Source organism: Schistocerca nitens, chromosome 3 (genome assembly GCF_023898315.1).
Source record: "Schistocerca nitens isolate TAMUIC-IGC-003100 chromosome 3, iqSchNite1.1, whole genome shotgun sequence".
Taxonomy (NCBI): domain Eukaryota; kingdom Metazoa; phylum Arthropoda; class Insecta; order Orthoptera; family Acrididae; genus Schistocerca; species Schistocerca nitens.
The window spans coordinates 973,470,571-973,490,137 of record NC_064616.1 but is presented as its reverse complement, the minus strand read 5'-3'; the positions used below and the strand labels follow the sequence as shown (position 1 = coordinate 973,490,137).

The 19,567-nt window shown below is 41.7% G+C and overlaps 1 protein-coding gene across 1 annotated transcript in view; it reads left to right on the top strand.

Moving 5' to 3' along the window:
- Nucleotides 1–19,567, top strand: part of LOC126249033 (cysteine-rich with EGF-like domain protein 2) — a 148,375-nt gene that overhangs the window by 83,808 nt on the left and 45,000 nt on the right. The window contains exons 3-5 of the mRNA XM_049950648.1: nucleotides 1,420–1,566; nucleotides 3,428–3,619; nucleotides 5,052–5,226. Of these exons, the coding sequence (XP_049806605.1) occupies nucleotides 1,420–1,566; nucleotides 3,428–3,619; nucleotides 5,052–5,226 (514 nt within the window). The remainder of the gene's footprint in view (nucleotides 1–1,419; nucleotides 1,567–3,427; nucleotides 3,620–5,051; nucleotides 5,227–19,567) is intronic.

The window sequence follows — 19,567 nt, the reverse complement described above, 5'->3', positions numbered from 1 at the left end:
TGTTCGCGCGCTATGTAACCAGTGATCTTGCTATTGGCTGACTATAACACGTGTCCTATGCTCTGAATAGCTGCTGTCATCGGCTGGCGAGATCTCGTGGCTTGAGATATGACTCGCTTACAAAAGGACATCGCAACCTCGGTTTCAACGCTCCGGAAACAAACTCGCTGTGTTTGGTGCAATTCGAATTTACACTTTCGTAATACGAAAATATGCAGCGTATATGTTGCTGCAAATCTAAGGTCTTTCCAAAACTTCTCTCCCTTTTTTTTATTAAAAGTCTCTCCAAAACTTCTCTGCCCCGTCTTTTCCTTTTTTTTTTTCCGGGAAGTTCTACGCGATTGTATAAAACGCTAACCATTCAAAGGATTGATAAGTTTTACAGTTCCGAGGGAAAATCTACGGAAAACCTACTGCCACTTAGCACAGAAAACGTGTATTTTCGCCCGGGGAAACGCATATTTTTTAAACGGGATATCCGGGAGAAATCCGGGAATAATCCGGGAATTTTTTTTCCTTGTCCCCGTATACACTCTGTTGTAATTGTGCGTAAGAAAATTTGTAAGGATATCCAATCAATGTACATTTGTGTTTGCACAACATGACGAGAGCTCTTAACAGAGTGCCAAATCATGAATGTGGCTGGCACACTCATTGTTGTGGTATTACAGAGTATGTCCATTTTAGTCTTTTGTGATGATGAACCTCTCATTTTTTCGTACACTACCAAACTGACTCATTGGAGGTTTTGCTGTGATAAGGAATATGAAGAATGAAACTTGCTGATGCATATAAGTCAGAAATCACTACTTTTGTGCAAGTGTGGTTTGGGAATAAGAGGGATGCTGATAAGATTTTAATTTTGAGGCGAAGTCGTGTGCTGATTGGATCATCACAGTTCTAGTGACATCCTTTCCATCCTGGTCACACATTTGCTGTGCTTTAAAGTCAATAGCCTAGAACTAACCTTCATGTTTTCCTGTAGTGGTGTAATTGGTTATGATATTTCACAAATTAATGACTTGCTTCTTATCATTACATGTTAATCTACTCCCATCATACTTTAAAATACCTCCACAGTTGTTGGAAAATGAGTTGTCTACTGATTCCTTTTCTCACTTTGAATGTCATACTATTACTAGAAGTTAGTATGAGCCCTGTTCCTCACTTGTGTTCACTGAAGCTGTTTCCTATTTTATCAGTATTTTTGCGAAATACTTAATACACACTGATTTACAAGCAGTTTCTTGAATGAATGAATGAATGAATGAATAGAAAACACTAGTGGTAAGTGATTAGAACACAATCTGATAAGAAAGATGTGAGTTAAATGCTCAGGTGGATGAACTGCGCTATGATGGCTTATTGCCTCTTAAACTATGAAAGTTAGAAACTCTTCAATTTAGAAAATTATTATAGGGACTGGAGCGCACCGCTCGGGGTAAATTTGAAGGTGGTGATGCAGCGTGGGAAGAGGAGAAATTGGGCAGTTATGCCAGCAGTGAACTGCGTCTTGTGGAGATACAGGAGGAGCTTTGCTCTGATGTTGAACGTGGCAAGAACCAGGCAAGTCAACATTATTATTTGCAATCTAAGTTTATTTCTTTTTGTTTTCTTGCATTACTGGATGTTACAAAAAGGTACAGCCAAACATTCAGGAAACATTCCTCACACACAAAGAAAGAAAATATGTTATGTGGACATGTGTCCGGAAACACTTACTTTCCATGTTAGAGCTCATTTTATTACTTCTCTTCAAATCACATTAATCATGGAATGGAAACACACAGCAACAGAACGTACCAGCGTGACTTCAAACACTTTGTTACAGGAAATGTTCAAAATGTCCTCCGTTAGCGAGGATACATGCATCCACCCTCCGTCACATGGAATCCCTGATGCGCTGATGCAGCCCTGTAGAATGGCGTATTGTATCACAGCCGTCCACAATACGAGCACGAAGAGTCTCTACATTTGGTACCGGGGTTGCATAGACAAGAGCTTTCAAATGCCCCCATAAATGAAAGTCAAGAGGGTTGAGGTCAGGAGAGCGTGGAGGCCATGGAATTGGTCCGCCTCTACCAATCCATCGGTCACCGAATCTGTTGTTGAGAAGCGTACGAACACTTCGACTGAAATGTGCAGGAGCTCCATCGTGCATGAACCACATGTTGTGTCGCACTTGTAAAGGCACATGTTCTAGCAGCACAGGTAGAGTATCCCGTATGAAATCATGATAACGTGCTCCATTGAGCGTAGGTGGAAGAACGTGGGGCCCAATCGAGACATCACCAATAATGCCTGCCCAAACATTCACAGAAAATCTGTGTTGATGACGTGGTTGCACAATTGCGTGCGGATTCTCGTCAGCCCACACATGTTGATTGTGAAAATTTACAATTTGATCACGTTGGAATGAAGCCTCATCCGTAAAGAGAACATTTGCACTGAAATGAGGATTGACACATTGTTGGATGAACCATTCAGAGAAGTGTACCCGTGGAGGCCAATCAGCTGCTGATAGTGCCTGCACACGCTGTACATGGTACGGAAACAACTGGTTCTCCCGTAGCACTCTCCATACAGTGACGTGGTTAACGTTACCTTGTACAGCAGCAACTTCTCTGACGCTGACATTAGGGTCATCGTCAACTGCACGAAGAATTGCCTCGTCCATTGCAGGTGTCCTCGTCGTTCTAGGTCTTCCCCAGTCGCGAGTCATAGGCTGGAATGTTCCGTGCTCCCTAAGACGCCGATCAATTGCTTCGAACGTCTTCCTGTCGGGACACCTTCGTTCTGGAAATCTGTCTCGATACAAACGTACCGCGCCACGGCTATTGCCCCGTGCTAATCCATACATCAAATGGGCATCTGCCAACTCCACATTTGTAAACATTGCACTGACTGCAAAACCACGTTCGTGATGAACACTAACCTGTTGATGCTACGTACTGATGATGTGCTTGATGCTAGTACTGTAGAGCAATGAGTCGCTTGTCAACACAAGCACCGAAGTCAACATTACCTTCCTTCAATTGGGCCAACTGGCGGTGAATCGAGGAAGTACAGTACATACTGACGAAACGAAAATGAGCTTTAACATGGAAATTAAGTGTTTCCAGATACACGTCCACTTAACATATTTTCTTTATTTGTGTGTGAGGAAAGTTTCCTGAAAGTTTGGCCGTACCTTTTTGTAACACCCTGTATAATAAGAAATAAGAGCAGCACACTGAAAAGCCGAATTTTGTTGTTTACTGATATAAATGTTTTTAGTAAGAAAATAGTTGTTTCCCTTAAGAAAACAGCAAGCTTTAGTAAGAAGTGAGAGGATTATGATTTTTCTGCCTCTTGTAAAGTTTCTTTTGTCAATGTTCACATTTTTGAGCAGTTTTTCTTCTATTCAGAGAGAAATTTTTAATTCTAGTGTCATCTGCTTGCTGAAGATGCAGAGCAGTTAATTGAAGAATGGTGGTCTAGCGGACAAAAACAGGATTTATACAGCTGGCTGTGTATTGAGAAAATGGAGTTCTGCTGTCCAGAAAATCATTTTGGAAGTGACTGTACACCATGTCCTGGCTATCCAGATAATATTTGTGGTAAAAATGGAAAGTGTAAGGTAAAACAGTGTTCTCTGCTTTTCTCATAAAAGATTTCCATCTGGAAATTGACTCTTGCTCTCTGAATTATTGAAAATAAATGTTCACCTTTCATTGAAAAGAGTGTGTGTGTGTGTGTGTGTGTGTGTGTGTGTGTGTGTGTGTGTGTTTTTTCATGTTCATATTGTCTTGGGAGAAATGCATTCAGTAAAGGTTAGTTAAAATAAAATGTATATGTAATTCTTGTAGTATTGTTATTAATAAATATGTACACACATGTCCGACAACCAGACTATAGTAGAGTTGGTGAAAGAAGATCCCTGAGAGTTGCAGCAGGCTTGCTGAAGCTGCTTCACGCATCTGCCTCAACCAGTCACCACAATTTTTTGTGTGTGTTTATAACAATGCTTCATTGTTGTCACAGCTGTATAGATAACCATTGTTTTTGTGTGCAGCTACTTGGCCTCACAGTTAAAAGCTGACAATAGCACTATCATCTGTTTGGGATCTTCTTTCATTATTATAATGTTATTGCCCTTACAAGAATTCATTGGTATACGTTTCTATAAATGATTCTACAATTTTCTGTTTTGGGTCCATCTGGACCTCAAAATGGTAATCAAGAGAGTAAATGTATGTGGCATAGCAAAGACCGTTTAAATACCCACTGAATAAGTACACAGTACCTTGTAAAAAAAAAAAAAAAAGTGCATGGCAGGCGCCAGTTTAGCTAATTTTCAAAATAATTTGTCTGGGTTAAGGTTTCAGTGCAGTTTTTGGCAATGTTTAAAGTGTAATCTGTTGGATTTTCCCCAGTTTGTGATTGTGGATGATGTCCTGATCTGTCATAACCACCAGAACTTAAGTAGCAGTCAAAAAATGGGTAAGCCTTGTTAAAGATATGCTAGAGAGAGAAAAGACAATTTTTATCAGTTGTTTAGGTAATGGGTAGTATGTTTAGGTATTTCCAGAATATAATTCATATAGATCACTGTAAAAAAAAGGCAGAGTATAACTGTGCCCTATTATGCTTTATTTTTGTTTCATATGAAATGTAAGTTTAGTGAAAAGCAAACAAGCTTGACATCCAGAAATATTTCCTTTAACTGCCTTCATGCAATTCAGTAATCACAATAACAAAAGTGTATGGTTTACGCTTTACACTAAGTCCTCGTCCATTCTGTTCTCTGCCTGTTATTTAAAATTATTTTTCGTCATGATTGATTTGCGCTCAAGAGTAATGTTTAGAATTGTGTACCTTTGCTTTCCTATTTCACCGTTACTGTCTGTTGTTTTATCTGTGTTTAAAAAGGAATGCCATGCTAAAATTATGTAGATATCTCCCCCTCCCCCTCCCCCCCTCCTTCATTACCCAACCCCTTTTTTCCCATTCCTCTGTACCTGTTGCCTATATCATTGTAATGGTGCTTACAGAAATGTTCCTTATTCCAGGGTGCAGGCACACGTAAAGGTAATGGTAAATGTTTGTGTGATTCTGGTTATGCTGGTGATAACTGTGATCGATGTAATGAAACTAGCTATGAAGCATACCGTGATGACACCAAACTACTTTGCTCTCCTTGCCATATGTCCTGTGTTAATGGCTGTTCCGGAGCAGGTCCTAAAGGTTTTTATATTTTTATTTTATTTTGAATTGTTTTGGAGTGTGGAATGATTGTGTGGTGATTTCAGAAAGAACTTTTAAAGCTAGTAAGACAAAGAAAAGTATTAATAGAGAGAGATAGAGAAATTAGTATACACTCCTGGAAATTGAAATAAGAACACCGTGAATTCATTGTCCCAGGAAGGGGAAACTTTATTGACACATTCCTGGGGTCAGATACATCACATGATCACACTGACAGAACCACAGGCACATAGACACAGGCAACAGAGCATGCACAATGTCGGCACTAGTACAGTGTATATCCACCTTTCGCAGCAATGCAGGCTGCTATTCTCCCATGGAGACGATCGTAGAGATGCTGGATGTAGTCCTGTGGAACGGCTTGCCATGCCATTTCCACCTGGCGCCTCAGTGGGACCAGCGTTCGTGCTGGACGTGCAGACCGCGTGAGACGACGCTTCATCCAGTCCCAAACATGCTCAATGGGGGACAGATTCGGAGATCTTGCTGGCCAGGGTAGTTGACTTACACCTTCTAGAGCACGTTGGGTGGCACGGGATACATGCGGACGTGCATTGTCCTGTTGGAACAGCAAGTTCCCTTGCCGGTCTAGGAATGGTAGAACGATGGGTTCGATGACGGTTTGGATGTACCGTGCACTATTCAGTGTCCCCTCGACGATCACCAGTGGTGTACGGCCAGTGTAGGAGATCGCTCCCCACACCATGATGCCGGGTGTTGGCCCTGTGTGCCTCGGTCGTATGCAGTCCTGATTGTGGCGCTCACCTGCACGGCGGCAAACACGCATACGACCATCATTGGCACCAAGGCAGAAGCGACTCTCATCGCTGAAGACGACACGTCTCCATTCGTCCCTCCATTCACGCCTGTCGCGACACCACTGGAGGCGGGCTGCACAATGTTGGGGCGTGAGCGGAAGACGGCCTAACGGTGTGCGGGACCGTAGCCCAGCTTCATGGAGACGGTTGCGAATGGTCCTCGCCGATACCCCAGGAGCAACAGTGTCCCTAATTTGCTGGGAAGTGGCGGTGCGGTCCCCTACGGGACTGCGTAGGATCCTACGGTCTTGGCGTGCATCCGTGCGTCGCTGCGGTCTGGTCCCAGGTCGACGGGCACATGCACCTTCCGCCGACCACTGGCGACAACATCGATGTACTGTGGAGACCTCACGCCCCACGTGTTGAGCAATTCGGCGGTACGTCCACCCGGCCTCCCGCATGCCCACTATACGCCCTCGCTCAAAGTCCGTCAACTGCACATACGGTTCACGTCCACGCTGTCGCGGCATGCTACCAGTGTTAAAGACTGCGATGGAGCTCCGTATGCCACGGCAAACTGGCTGACACTGACGGCGGCGGTGCACAAATGCTGCGCAGCTAGCGCCATTTGACGGCCAACACCGCGGTTCATGGTGTGTCCGCTGTGCCGTGCGTGTGATCATTGCTTGTACAGCCCTCTCGCAGTGTCCGGAGCAAGTATGGTGGGTCTGACACACCGGTGTCAATGTGTTCTTTTTTCCATTTCCAGGAGTGTAATTTGAATATGATCTTACCATTACATGTGAAACCATCTCCTGCTTATTTAATGGTAATGTATCTTGTTCTTCCCACCAACTTGTGTATGGTAGTGTGTTTTTGCAGTTGAGACCTGTAGTCTGTACTTTACTTTGGTAAGTCAGTTATTATTAATAAATTTTCTCTTGCCTTTGGTCTTAAATATGGGCATTTCTTCCCATAACTGTATGTATATTGTGTTGAAATTCCATTCGCAGTTAGTTTTGTGAAAACTTTTTATATGTGTGAATACTCTTACTGCTTGGACACTAGACGGTACAAAATGATTGTTAGAGCTTGAGTCTCCATTATCCAAGTATTGTCTTATTGGTTATCACTGTGTGTGTGTGTGTGTGTGTGTGTGTGTGTGTGTGTGTGTGTGTGTGTGTGTGTGTGTGTGTGTGTGTGTGTGTGTGTGTGTGAGCGAGCGAGCGACAGTGCCAGTTTGCTAGTGTCTATGGGACTGTGGCTATCCTCCAGGCTAGATGTAATGGGCTGGCTTCTCTTAGTCTGGAATGTTTCCAGTACTACATATCTGGGTACATTTTTTTCAAGTCATGTATGTGTGACATGAAATAGTGACAATACACATCGTAGACAACCTGACAACATTGTTTCGGAAAAGGAATTATAGGATGTCAGTATGATATTATCACATTCTTGTGTTCTGTTGTACAGCTGTGAGCTCAGTAATAAATAGTAATCTGATAATGTAATGTCTATGTTTTACAAAATTAGCACCATTTTGTGAATGATTAGACAAATTAATTTAAATTTTCCACACTATGAGCCAGAAGACAAAATTGATAGAAAAAGAATGTGATTATTGCAAGATGTGGTACTCGCAGTTGATGTAATGGTTAGCATCGCAGGCTGGCGTGGTGCAAGTCGCCATGTCAAACCCGACCACCAGCAGCTACTTTTATTTATTAGTTACCATCTGGGCAGATAATTGGATGGCAGTGTCAGTGCTGCCAGCCAATGAATTTACCCACAGAATAGGGTGCACAACATGGGCCAGCAAACGACGGTGTGGCATGCCTGCAGCACAGGGCAGTGGATAGGGGTGTGGCATGGCCGTAGCACAGGGCGGTGGATGGGTGTGGTAAGCACAGTCTTGGTGTGCTGTGGCAGTATTGCAACTCTTCAGGAGCTCCGGCTGATAACTACAGCAATGTCAACATAGTCTGAATAAGGCTTTTTCCACAAGAACACCGACCACTAAGGTTTCTTCTGCCACCGACCGACAACGTTCGATGAATCTGTCGTGGGTCCTTTCCTCTGTACTCGGCAGAGCTGTGGTTCACACACCTGTCCTCTTTGGCAGAGCTGATCCACTATATCATAAACTGTTTCCGATTTAGATTTTCATTATTCTAATAGTGCTTGAGCCACAACCTTAATTGGCTATTTAAAAATACTTTCTTCCTAAGGTTGACCCACTCAGCAGGTAACTGGTGTAAAGGAGCTCAGATGGGTGGGCAGCTTTTTACCATAGACACAGGCTGCACAACTTAAAGTGAAGACTATAGTGATACTTCAAACACCAATAATCACGTCTCCGTGATACTGAGAACTATGATACTGCTAAATATGCTGAATCATCTGCTTTGCAAGTGTGTGTGCTTTTAGAGTTGTTACTAACACATTCAGTGTATGAAGATGGATGAGTTCCATGGTATCATTGAGGAATGTTAGATTATGGGCTGGGAGTGCCTTCAGTGGTTTATCTAGCTGATTCAACAAAGGTTGCATCACATTGTCAATGGTAGTTCCAATTAGGATAGCTGGGAGATGAAAAGTTTGTCCAGTGAGGTCAGAAGTTGTGCCATTAATTGGCAAATCGCTGCCTTGCGGCCCTAAATGTATTGTGTCCATATTTTGACCTTGCTGATAGGTTTATCTGGTGTACTGTCGTCCTCTGAAAATAAGGTTGTGATACCAGTGTGTCCCACGGGCATCCTTCTGCTCCTGTTCCCGCTGGGAATAATTGCACCATGCATCCCCTTGAGTTGATCTGGATCACTTAGGTCGGGCGTTTTGTGACCCACTCTCTCTGACGATGTTAATCTGCTAACATTGATGCATAATTCTTCCATTCTTTAAAATTGGCATTACGTCTTTCATTCTAATTTGTACGTGCTTTCCCAGTGTGTCCCATCGTACCAGGTAGAGGTAGACTGTAAAATGTCCATACCAGACATTGGCTGCTGTTACTGGAAATCAGACCAGCACACAGTAGGGCACGGTTGGTGTTGATTCCTACTGTTGTGGCCTGATAAAACAGTGAGAATGTTTTCTCATCTGGTGTGATGATTAGCTCTAATGCAGTTGTTAGTTCCTTCTGGGCTTTCTTTAGGCCAGCCAGGAATTATTCAGAAGGGAACACCATACCTGCTTTGAGAGATCTGTTGTCCATGGGTACATACATATATACATACATACATACATACATTATCAGTTATAAACAAAAGCCTACTTATGCCACCTGACATGAGTTGCTAGTGTAACTGCACGAATTCACTTAAAAATAAACCACCTTATTATACTCCCCCTATTTCCATGATGTATTCTATGCTGCTAAAACATATGGTAAGAAAACATCACAGACACTGTGAGGGCTATTGACGTAATAACTAGGCACCTTAATTGTGTGGTGAACGTGTTCCACGTCTCCAGAATGAGATTTTCACTCTGCAGCGGAGTGTGCGCTGATGTGAAACTTCCTGGCAGATTAAAACTGTGTGCCAGACCGAGACTCAAACTTGGGACCTTTGCCTTTCGCGGGCAAGTGCTCTACCAACTGAGCTACCCAAGCACGACTCACGCCCCGTCCTCATAGCTTTACTTCTGCCAGTACCTCGTCTCCTTTTACTTTTTAAATAGCCAATTAAGGTTGTGGCTCAAGCACTATTAGAATAAACTTTACAGAAGCTCTCTTGCGGACCTTGCAGAACTAGCACTTCTGTTAGCCTGTGAAGGTAATGGGCTAGTTTGCCGTTTGTGAATACATAACAGTCAACACAACTGCGTCATCAGATCTAAGATGAAGTTGGTGCCCTGATCTGTGATTATTGTCTCTGGAACATGGAACTTCAATAGACAATTATTTATCATTGAATGTTCTACTGTGTTCACCTGTTGATTTGGAATAGCATCATTGACACATGTTAGGAGAATTGAGCTATGATTGTCCAAATGTAGCAGCTGCTCACTGGTGTTTGGCTAAAAGGTCCTAAAATATCCATTCCAGTCATCTCAAAAGCTTAGTTGCCTCTGGTAACTTCTGTAGTGGTAAATTTACATCTTATATAGATACTCTGCAAGCTACTGCATGGTGCGTGACGGAGGATATTTGTGGATGACTTAACTCTGCACATGGCACGCAGTTTCTTAGATACTGTATTTACTCGAATCTAAGCCACACTTTTTTCCCAGCTTTTGTAATCCAAAGATCCGCCTGTGGCTTAGAATCGAGCGCAAAGTAAGCAAAGTTCTGAAAAATGTTGGTAGGTGCTGCCAAAACTAACTTCTGCCGTCGAATATATGTAGTGCTACACAGGCATGCTTTGCAGGCACAAAGATAAATACTGACGCCAAAACCTCTGCATCAGTAAATAAATTAAAAGAAAAGTATAAGAATGTAAACATTATGCCATGTATTCTTTCGTGTTTGCTTCTATCTCATTTAAATCCTGTCTGCCTAATAAATTACGAAACTAGACAACAGCAAACGTGGAATAATATACATACGATGCCATGTTTATATTCGTATTATTCTTATGCTGACTAGTGATACAGTCAGAAATGAAGCACGGCAACTGACTAGATTTTTAAATCTAAGATGATACTAATTCCTGTGCAGAATATAATGTACTAAAGAGGCGTCTGCAAAGATTTTCAAACGGAGAAAAATTTTCGCTAAACTCTCGTTCAGGACATCTTCTATCATATGCAGTCTATTATTTGGTTCTTGTTGATCATTATCAAAGAAAGCAGCAGTGGAAGTAACAACAAATAGTAGTCTCTTGCCATTGTTTCATTTATGAGACAATTCCTCCTCTTTTTTTTTTTTATCGATTCAAACCAGACGAAGCCCATGAAAAAGGAAGGGTACCCGTACAAATACGGACAGAGCGCCTGACACATAGCAATGGCTACTTGGTAAAGCTCAACTGTTAAGCTTACGACTTGAACCAAACTACTGTAGCTGTATCTTCATCCATTTGACCTAAATCGTGTCTCATTTTGCAATGGACCAACTTTGTTCCGATTTGGAGGTGTGGTCTTAAACTTTTCTCTCCCCTTCAATTTCGAGTCTCAAATTTCAGGTGCTGCTTAGATTCGGGAAAATTTTTTTTCCCTTGATTTAGAGTCTCATTTTTCAAGTGCGGCTTAGATTCGAGTAAATACGGTACTGATCTACATCTTATTTCTTAGTTCTCCACCAATAATGCTCATCTACTCTCTGGTCTGTAGTTCTGTGACCGCTGTGAATAGATAATATGTGATCATGTGCCTCCATTAGTACTTCCTGTAGTGCAGCAGGCATAAACACATGTGGCCAAAGTTTCATTTCCTACATAACATACCATTGTCAACAGCAAACTGTGGCTGCAATGCAAATAACGTAATCAGCAGCAGCAGTAGCAGCTTGTTCTCTTTGTCATTCCACTAGGCTACAACCCATTGCTTGTATTATGTCAGTCTTTCTGCTAAGCCCACCTGTGTTACCATGTGTCTCGGCCAGTTTGTGAATCACTTCAGTCTAACTCGCTCAATTTTAATGACCACCAGGAGAGTCTACTTGAAGGATCCTTGCAACCAAACAACCACTTCAGTGCTGTATAAATTTATTCCAATACATGTAACATCACCTTCTAAGTGGTGGAGTAATTTTTTTCAGCCATATTAAATTGTGAAGCATAAGCTGGTGGCTGCTCCTAACCTTGCACTTCCTGATGTAGAACACAACCCATTGCACGGGTGCTAGCATCACATGATAAAATAAATTGTATGGTATCACAAAATCTACACACACACACACACACACACACACACACACACACACACACACACAGTGTCCGAGGTTGCTTGCTCTGTAACTTTTTTTATATTTAATTTTGTTTGTTTGCTAAAAGTATGCATGTGTAAGAAAGCAGTCATAATTAACTCAAGATTCAAGTTACAATAAACAGCTGCTAAAAGGAGTGTAAGATCCTTCATAGTCTACATAGAATCATACCCATAGCTCACCAGATCAAGTCACCTCCCATTTTATTGGGTGATTTTAGTTGATGTATTTTGTGATCATTTGTGTCATTATATTTCATTTTAATATTTGTGCAGCTTTTGAAAGGGGGCACCCTAGTGCAGTCATCTGTGAAACATTATGGCTGCTTGCGTCTCTTAAAGTAATTTAATCTACATAGAGTTCAACCACCATTATCTTGGCTAAATTAATATTAATGAAATAATTTGGGAAGAGGCAATTCAGTATTACACCCTTTTGTTCAGTATCACACACTTTTCTGTCATTCTCCAGTGCAGTACCAGTGTTACTATTCATTGATAAATTTTGTTCCATGTACTAATTTTTTGAAAGACCAAAACCAGTTAAGTCTTCTTGGTCACATCATTAGACAGAATTTTACTTTTAAATTTATTGAATGATTGTTGCGTTGCCCTCCTTACATGCAATTGGCTTAATCCAGCTTTTGTTTGTCAACAAGACTTGGGCTTCATTTAAGTCTGTGGTTAAGCTCATGTTGCTTTCATAGCAACTTTCTAAGACTAACAAATGTAGAGTGTTCCCATCCCTCTTGGCACTGCTTAGCACATTCTTATCTAAAATGAACTAAACTCTTGAATGCTCATGAAATGAAATGTCGTGTGACGAGGGCCTCCCGTCGGGTAGACCAGTCGCCTGGTGCAAGTCTTTCAATTTGATGCCACTTCAGCGACTTTCGTGTCAATGGTGATGATATGATGATGATTAGGACAACACAATACCCAGTCCCTGAGTGGAGAAAATCTCCGACCCAGCCGGGAATCGAACCCGGGACCATAGGATTGACAGACAGTCGCGCTGACCACTCAGCTACCGGGGGCGGACTTGAATGCACATATGTGTAGTTAGGGGAGGGAAATAACACCAAATAAGCACATACAGGAACCTAATGCACAAAGTATGAGGTGAGATCAAAAAGTAATGGGAATTTTTCTTTTTCTTACATAATCTTTATTTATCACCACCAACTGCTACTACTTCGTACCCTTTGAAGTAGTCCCTCTCAAATATAATACACTTTGTCTAAGCTTTCTCCAATCTTGGACGCGCTTGTGGAACTCACTTTTACTTAGTGTTCAGCTTCTTCAGCAATTCTGGTGACAAAATGACATCCTTCTATGTTTCTCTTCAGCCTCGGGACTAGAAAGAAGTTGCAGGGCACCATGTATGGCGAATACTGTGGCTGTGACAACATAACAGTTTTGTTTATTGCAAAAAAAGAAAAAAAAAAGAAAAAGAAAAAGAGAGAGAGAGAGTCGAAGAAAAACACAATGAGCATTGTTTCCTTCGGATTTCTTGACACAAATGTCGCCCAACTTCCAGGTAGTATTCTGTATTGGACATACAACCATAAGGCAGGAACTCATTATGCACTATCCCATTGCAACCAAAGAAAACAGTGAGAAGAACCTTCAAATGTGATTGACTTTATTTTTTTTTTTCATGGCTCTTCAGAGAGTTTTCATTGGAACTATAGGACCTTGGTTTCAATGTCATACCCATATACCTATGTTTCATCGCCTGCTATAACCTTCGTTAGAAGTGCTGGACCATTGTCAACTTCTTTATGATGAATATTCAGTGTTGTTTTTGGTCTAAATTCAACAATTTTGGGAACAAGCTTTGCTGTTACATGTTTTATGCCCAAAACATCTGAAAAAACTGCTTGGCATGAGCCAGAGGATATGCCGACATCATCAGCAACCTCTCTGATGCTGATTTGGTAATTTCCAGTACTACACTATGTGATCAAAAGCATCTGGACACCCCCAAAAATATACGTTTTTCATATTAGATGCATTGTGCTGCCACCCACTGCCAGGCACTCCATATCAGCGACCTCAGTAGTCATTAGACACCATTAGAGAGCTGAATGGGGCACTCTGCGGGACTCGCGTACGTCGAACATGGTCAGGTGATTGGGTGTCACTTGTGTCATACATCTGTACGCGAGATTTCCACACTCCTACACATCCCTAGGTCCACTGTTTCTGATGTGATAGTGAAGTGGAAATGTGAAGGAACACGTACAGCACAAAAGCGTAGATGCTAACCTCATCTGTTGACTGATAGAGACAGCCAACAGTTGAAGAGGATCTTAATGTGTAATAGGCAGACATCTATCCAGACCATCACACAGGAATCCCAAACTGCACCAGCAGCCACTGCAAGTACTAGGACAGTTAGGTGGGAGGTGAGAAAACTTGGATTTTATGGTTGAGCAGCTGCTCATGAGCCACATGTCACACTGGTAAATGCCAAATGATGCCTCGCTTGGTGTAAGGAGCGTAGACATTGAACGATTGAACAGTGGAAAAACGTTGTGTGGAATAACAAAACACGCAACACAATGCGGTGATCTGATGGCAGGGAGTGGGTATGGCAAATGCCCGGTGAGAGTCATCTGCCAGCATGTGTAGTGTCAACAGTAAAATTCGGAGGTGGCGGTGTTATGGTGTGGTCATATTTTTCATGGATGGGGCTTGCACCCCTTGTTTAGCATGGCACTATCACAACACAGGCCTACATTGATGTTTTAAGCACCTTCTTCCTTCCCACTGTTGAAGAGCAATTCGCTGATGGTGATTGCATTTTTCAACACGATCGAGCACTTTTTCATAATGCACAGCCTCTGGTGGAGTGATTACAGGGTAATAACATCTCTGTAATGGACTGGCCTGCACAGAGCCCTGATCTGAATCCTATAGAACACCTTTGGGATGTTTTGGAACGCTGACTTTATACCAGGCCTCACCGACCGAAATCGATACATCTCCCCAGTGCATCACTCCATGAAGAATGGGCTGTCATTCCCCAAGAAACCTTCGAGCACCTGATAGAACGTATGCCTGCGAGAGTGGAAGCTGTCATGAAGGCTGGGCCAACACCGTATTGAATTCCAGCATTACCGATGGAGAGCGCCATATCTTATAAGTCATTTTCTGAAAGGTGCCTGGATGCATATTTTTGATCACATAGTGTATTTTCTTTACTTCTTCCACATTGCCATCAGTAATTTATGTGGTAGGGCATCAAAGGCAGTTGTTGTCTTTGGCGTCTTCTCAACCCTCTTAGAAATGTTTGTAAACTCTTGTCCCACTCATAACAGATTTGCCAAAAGCCACAGTCAACATTTTGAATGTGGTGCTGCACTTTATTCCATTTTTTCAAGCAAAATTTAATGCAAATTCTGAGCCATCTTTTTCAGAATTACAAATTCACTGAGCATTCGAAAACATGTATAACCTTTTTGATTGTCAACAATAAACTGAATATTCAGAACAGCTGAAAATGCATGCATACATGTGTACCAACAAGATAAAAGAAATTGAAAATCTAATGTATAAAGCCTGCAAAATTAAATTCCCATTATTTTTTTGATTACACCTCATATATACTCTAGCAACCGACTGGAAGTTTATTTGCCAGAAATACGAAATGAGGAACAATAAATGGTAAACTTCCAGAATTCATTTGTTGATACAATTAACTCTGACTGACAGGGCACACACTCTGGTACTGCGCGCCACAGAATTTGAATCCACGCCAGACGGCATGGAGGTCGAATACCCCTAGAGGTCTCTGCACCATCGCACCATAAGCTGTGGCAGTGCGCGGGCCCTGGTCCACATTTAGTGTGAGGGCGCCACAGTGGAACACGTGGTCCTAGCAGCCAATAGCGGTGCCCCTGATCATGTATTTACGCGCCTGCCTCTCGCTCAGCCAGCCAGTGTAATCTTGCGTGCATCTCTGGACATATTGCCTTGCCTTAGACAGCGTATTTACTTCTAGTTTTGTGTACGAGTGGACGTGGTTTCATGTGATTCTGTTGTTTCCATCTTGTTGTTATTCGTTAGGTCCTTCGTTGGCCGTGTCCGTCCTCTCCCGTTGTGTTGTTGTTCTCGGGCTGCTCCATGGGTCCCGCCGCACTTTCCATCACGTCAATCCCGCAACCATTCCAGTCGCAGTTACAACACACACTGTGATTGCTCACTGTGCTATGGCTTAATAAAGTTACTAATATGTGAACTGTACAATGACTGGCAGAGTATATATGCAAATGTAAAAACAAAAGGTGCAGAATGCCAAAATCAGTGCACTTGTTTTGTTGTAGTAATTGTCTTTGTGATTGAACCTTTATTTCTGCAACTAATTTTGGTGAGACACCTTCATCTGGCAGTCCTGAATAAAGTGGGTCAGTAACTAACAGTTTTAACATACACTATGTGATCAAAATTATCCGGACACCCCCAAAAACATATGTTTTTCATATTAGGTGCATTGTGCTGCCACCTGCTGCCAGGTATTCCATATCAGCAACCTCAGTAGTCATTAGACATAGTGGGAGAGTAGAATGGGGCACTCTGCGGAACTCACAGACTTGGAACGTGGTCAGGTGATTGGGTGTCACTTGTCATGCGTCTGTACGCAAGATTTCCACACCCCTAAACGTCCCTAGGTATGCTGTTTCTGATGATGTGATAGTGAAATGGAAACTTGAAGGGACACATGCAGCACAAAAGCATACAGGCCAACCTCATCTGTTGACTGAGACCGCCGACAGTTAACCCTTTGACTGCTGGAGGCGCACGATATGCTTGGCACGCTGAGGCACTGCGGCCTGCACTGTCATCCGTATACCTGCGCTAATGTGCCTGACCCTCGAGCTGCCGCCTGGGGCGGAGTGATCCTCACTGCCCCACCTGCCCTGTGCTGAATATTTCTGCAGTGACTGTGACTCCACGCGAAATATTGTGTCCTCTCACGGCTGATACAGAATACTCGTAAATGCTCTCACTATGTAGTTCCCCTGCAGGTGAATTACTACAGAATCAAACTGCCTGGTAAAACTATTTTCCATCACCAAGAATGATATCTTGCTTGTAGTTTTCGTGCACTATTTTTGTAGATTATGCCGAAAGTGACGTGATTCGTTAGCTTTACATCAATAGTTTATTGTTCTTTCTTGGATACCCGTTTATAATGTCTGCATTTATCTATGCGTTCCTCACCGTACTAACTCAAGAACAAATAAAATAAGCCATAGATTATAGATTACTGTATGTTATTTATGTTATTCAGAACATCATATTACGTCATTTATAGGAGAAAGCGACATACAGATCATCTTTCATATCACACTACAACATCGGAATTTACTGTGAGCAATGATAAGAACAATTTTACTTCACGTCGTTAAATTTGTATTCTGGTGTGATAAGAAATTTCACATGGCCTACTGTTTGTATCGCTGAATTGCCCGAATATTTGTTGCACTTTGTAATTACCCGATTATGCGTAATTTTGTTTCTTTGACAAAATTTGTACAATACTCGTGATTGTTGCACATAAGTATTTAACAGATTGTCCAACATTTGAAAGCTGTGAAATCTCTGTCTTTTTGTTAGCACATTAAATTCACTTGTAGAGAAAATTCAAAGTCATGAACTGTAAATTTAGGCGTTACTTTTACACTTTGTGAATATGTTTCCCATCCTTCTTTTTGATCCGGGCTTTGGACCAGCACTGGCGAAGTTAAAAACATTTTTATTTTGTTTTTCCTTTTTTATATTTCTTCTTCTTTCTCCACCCCCCCCCCCTCCCAAAGTTGTTTTCTAATAGCATCATTGTATTCGTTCTATGCTGCAATTAGTAATTCTGTATTGTGTGGTATTTTTCAAAACAGCGTACGACACACAATGGTACTTTGCTAGTTTTACATTCGTACGTGCTTTCTCGACGCACTTTTTGTTTCCAGCAAACAGTGCATCTATGCGTTAGCGAGCTTTTCTTGGATTGCTCACTTGTCACTTGTTATAATGTCTGGAAAATGCCTTCCCACAAATCTTAGAGGATTATCATCAGAACACCTTCCTCTGCCAGCTTTCCTGCTCTCTAACGCATACGTTTCTGTAAGTTCCCATACCAGTGACAGATGAAACTCTGCTATCGTCATTTTACGGCCTGTTAGTGATCTGTGTAGGACATGAGCATTTAAAACACACAGATCTAGAACGTGAAAAAAGAACTTTTTATACCACTTAATTGTTTTCCGTATACGTACGACAGAGCTAAGCAGCATATCAGAACGGTCAACTGCTCCCATATTCAAGTTACAATCTACAATGCTTTGTGGTTTCTTAATTTTTTCTTTAGTATTCCTGTCAATCTTTCCTGTGCCAACCATTTCTGTGGTGTTACATGTGGTCAAAATCCACACTTCCCTTTTGTCACACCACTTTATAGCAAGCATTGTATCAGTACACATTAATTGAATATCTCCACGTTCCAGTTTTTTCTGAAGTTTCGGCATGTTGCATCTGTACTTACAGATAGTACCACATGCGTTTGTCCCATGACTGTGAAGTCAGTCAAAAAAGTCTGGGCTTGAGTACCAGTTATTGACGTAGAGGGTATGTCCACATTCTAAATAGGGTTTCATAAGTGTAGCCACTATGTCACCACTTTTCCCCAAATTGTGGAACTCTGTTTCTGTTGATGCCCGTGTATAAACAGTGAAATCCAAGACATAGTCAGTCTTACAATCACATAACACAAATGTTTTTATACCGAATCTAGTCCGTTTCGATGGAATGAATTGTCTGAAAGATAAGTGTCCTTTGAATAATAACAAACTTTCATCAATGCAGAGTTTCTGATGTGGATTAAATGCACAACGGAAAGCTGTACGAACTTCATTGACGATGTTCCTAATTTTGAATAATCTGTCTCCTCCAGTATTGGCAGATTTGTCACTGAAATGTAACATTATCATAAGTAACAAAAAGCGGTCTCTTGACATGAGTTCACCAAAAATTGGCGTATTTAGATCATCTCTGGTCCAGTATTCGCTAATTTTCAGTTTTTTCAAGCGAGGCATCAGAAGACAAACAGCTATGAAACAATACATTTCTTCATATCCAGTATCTTTCCACTTTGAGATTCGAGAATGCACTGATTCGGGAGTGTTCTCCTTGGTGAATAAATAAAACTGATTCGTTTCATCAGCTATATATTTCATCAGTTCTTGTGTAAAGAATAACATGAAAACTGACAGAATACTAGACTCATTCCCTATTTGACACACATGTCCCGACAGCGTACCATCAAATGCTTGATTAACTGGCTGAAAGTCATTTTCTTTCCAGTCAAACATATCACTAAGACGTGCTTTCTTCGTAGGCGTTTCACTATCACTTTCTGATTCTTCAGATTCAGAACAACTAACATCTCTTGTTGAAACATGAGACTGCTTTGACACCCCTGCTGATGTGGATGGTTTATGAATAGAGCTTTTGGGCTCTGTGGAAGAGCTATCACTTTCATCAAAATCAAGTAGTTCACCCTCACTGTCGCTCCTTGTAAGAATCTCCATGATTTCTTCCTCAGTGCAACCACGAAGTCTCACCATTTTCCTTGTAAAATACAGGACGCGAAGAACACTAATGTAAATTCCAATGAACAATGAACTGTGATG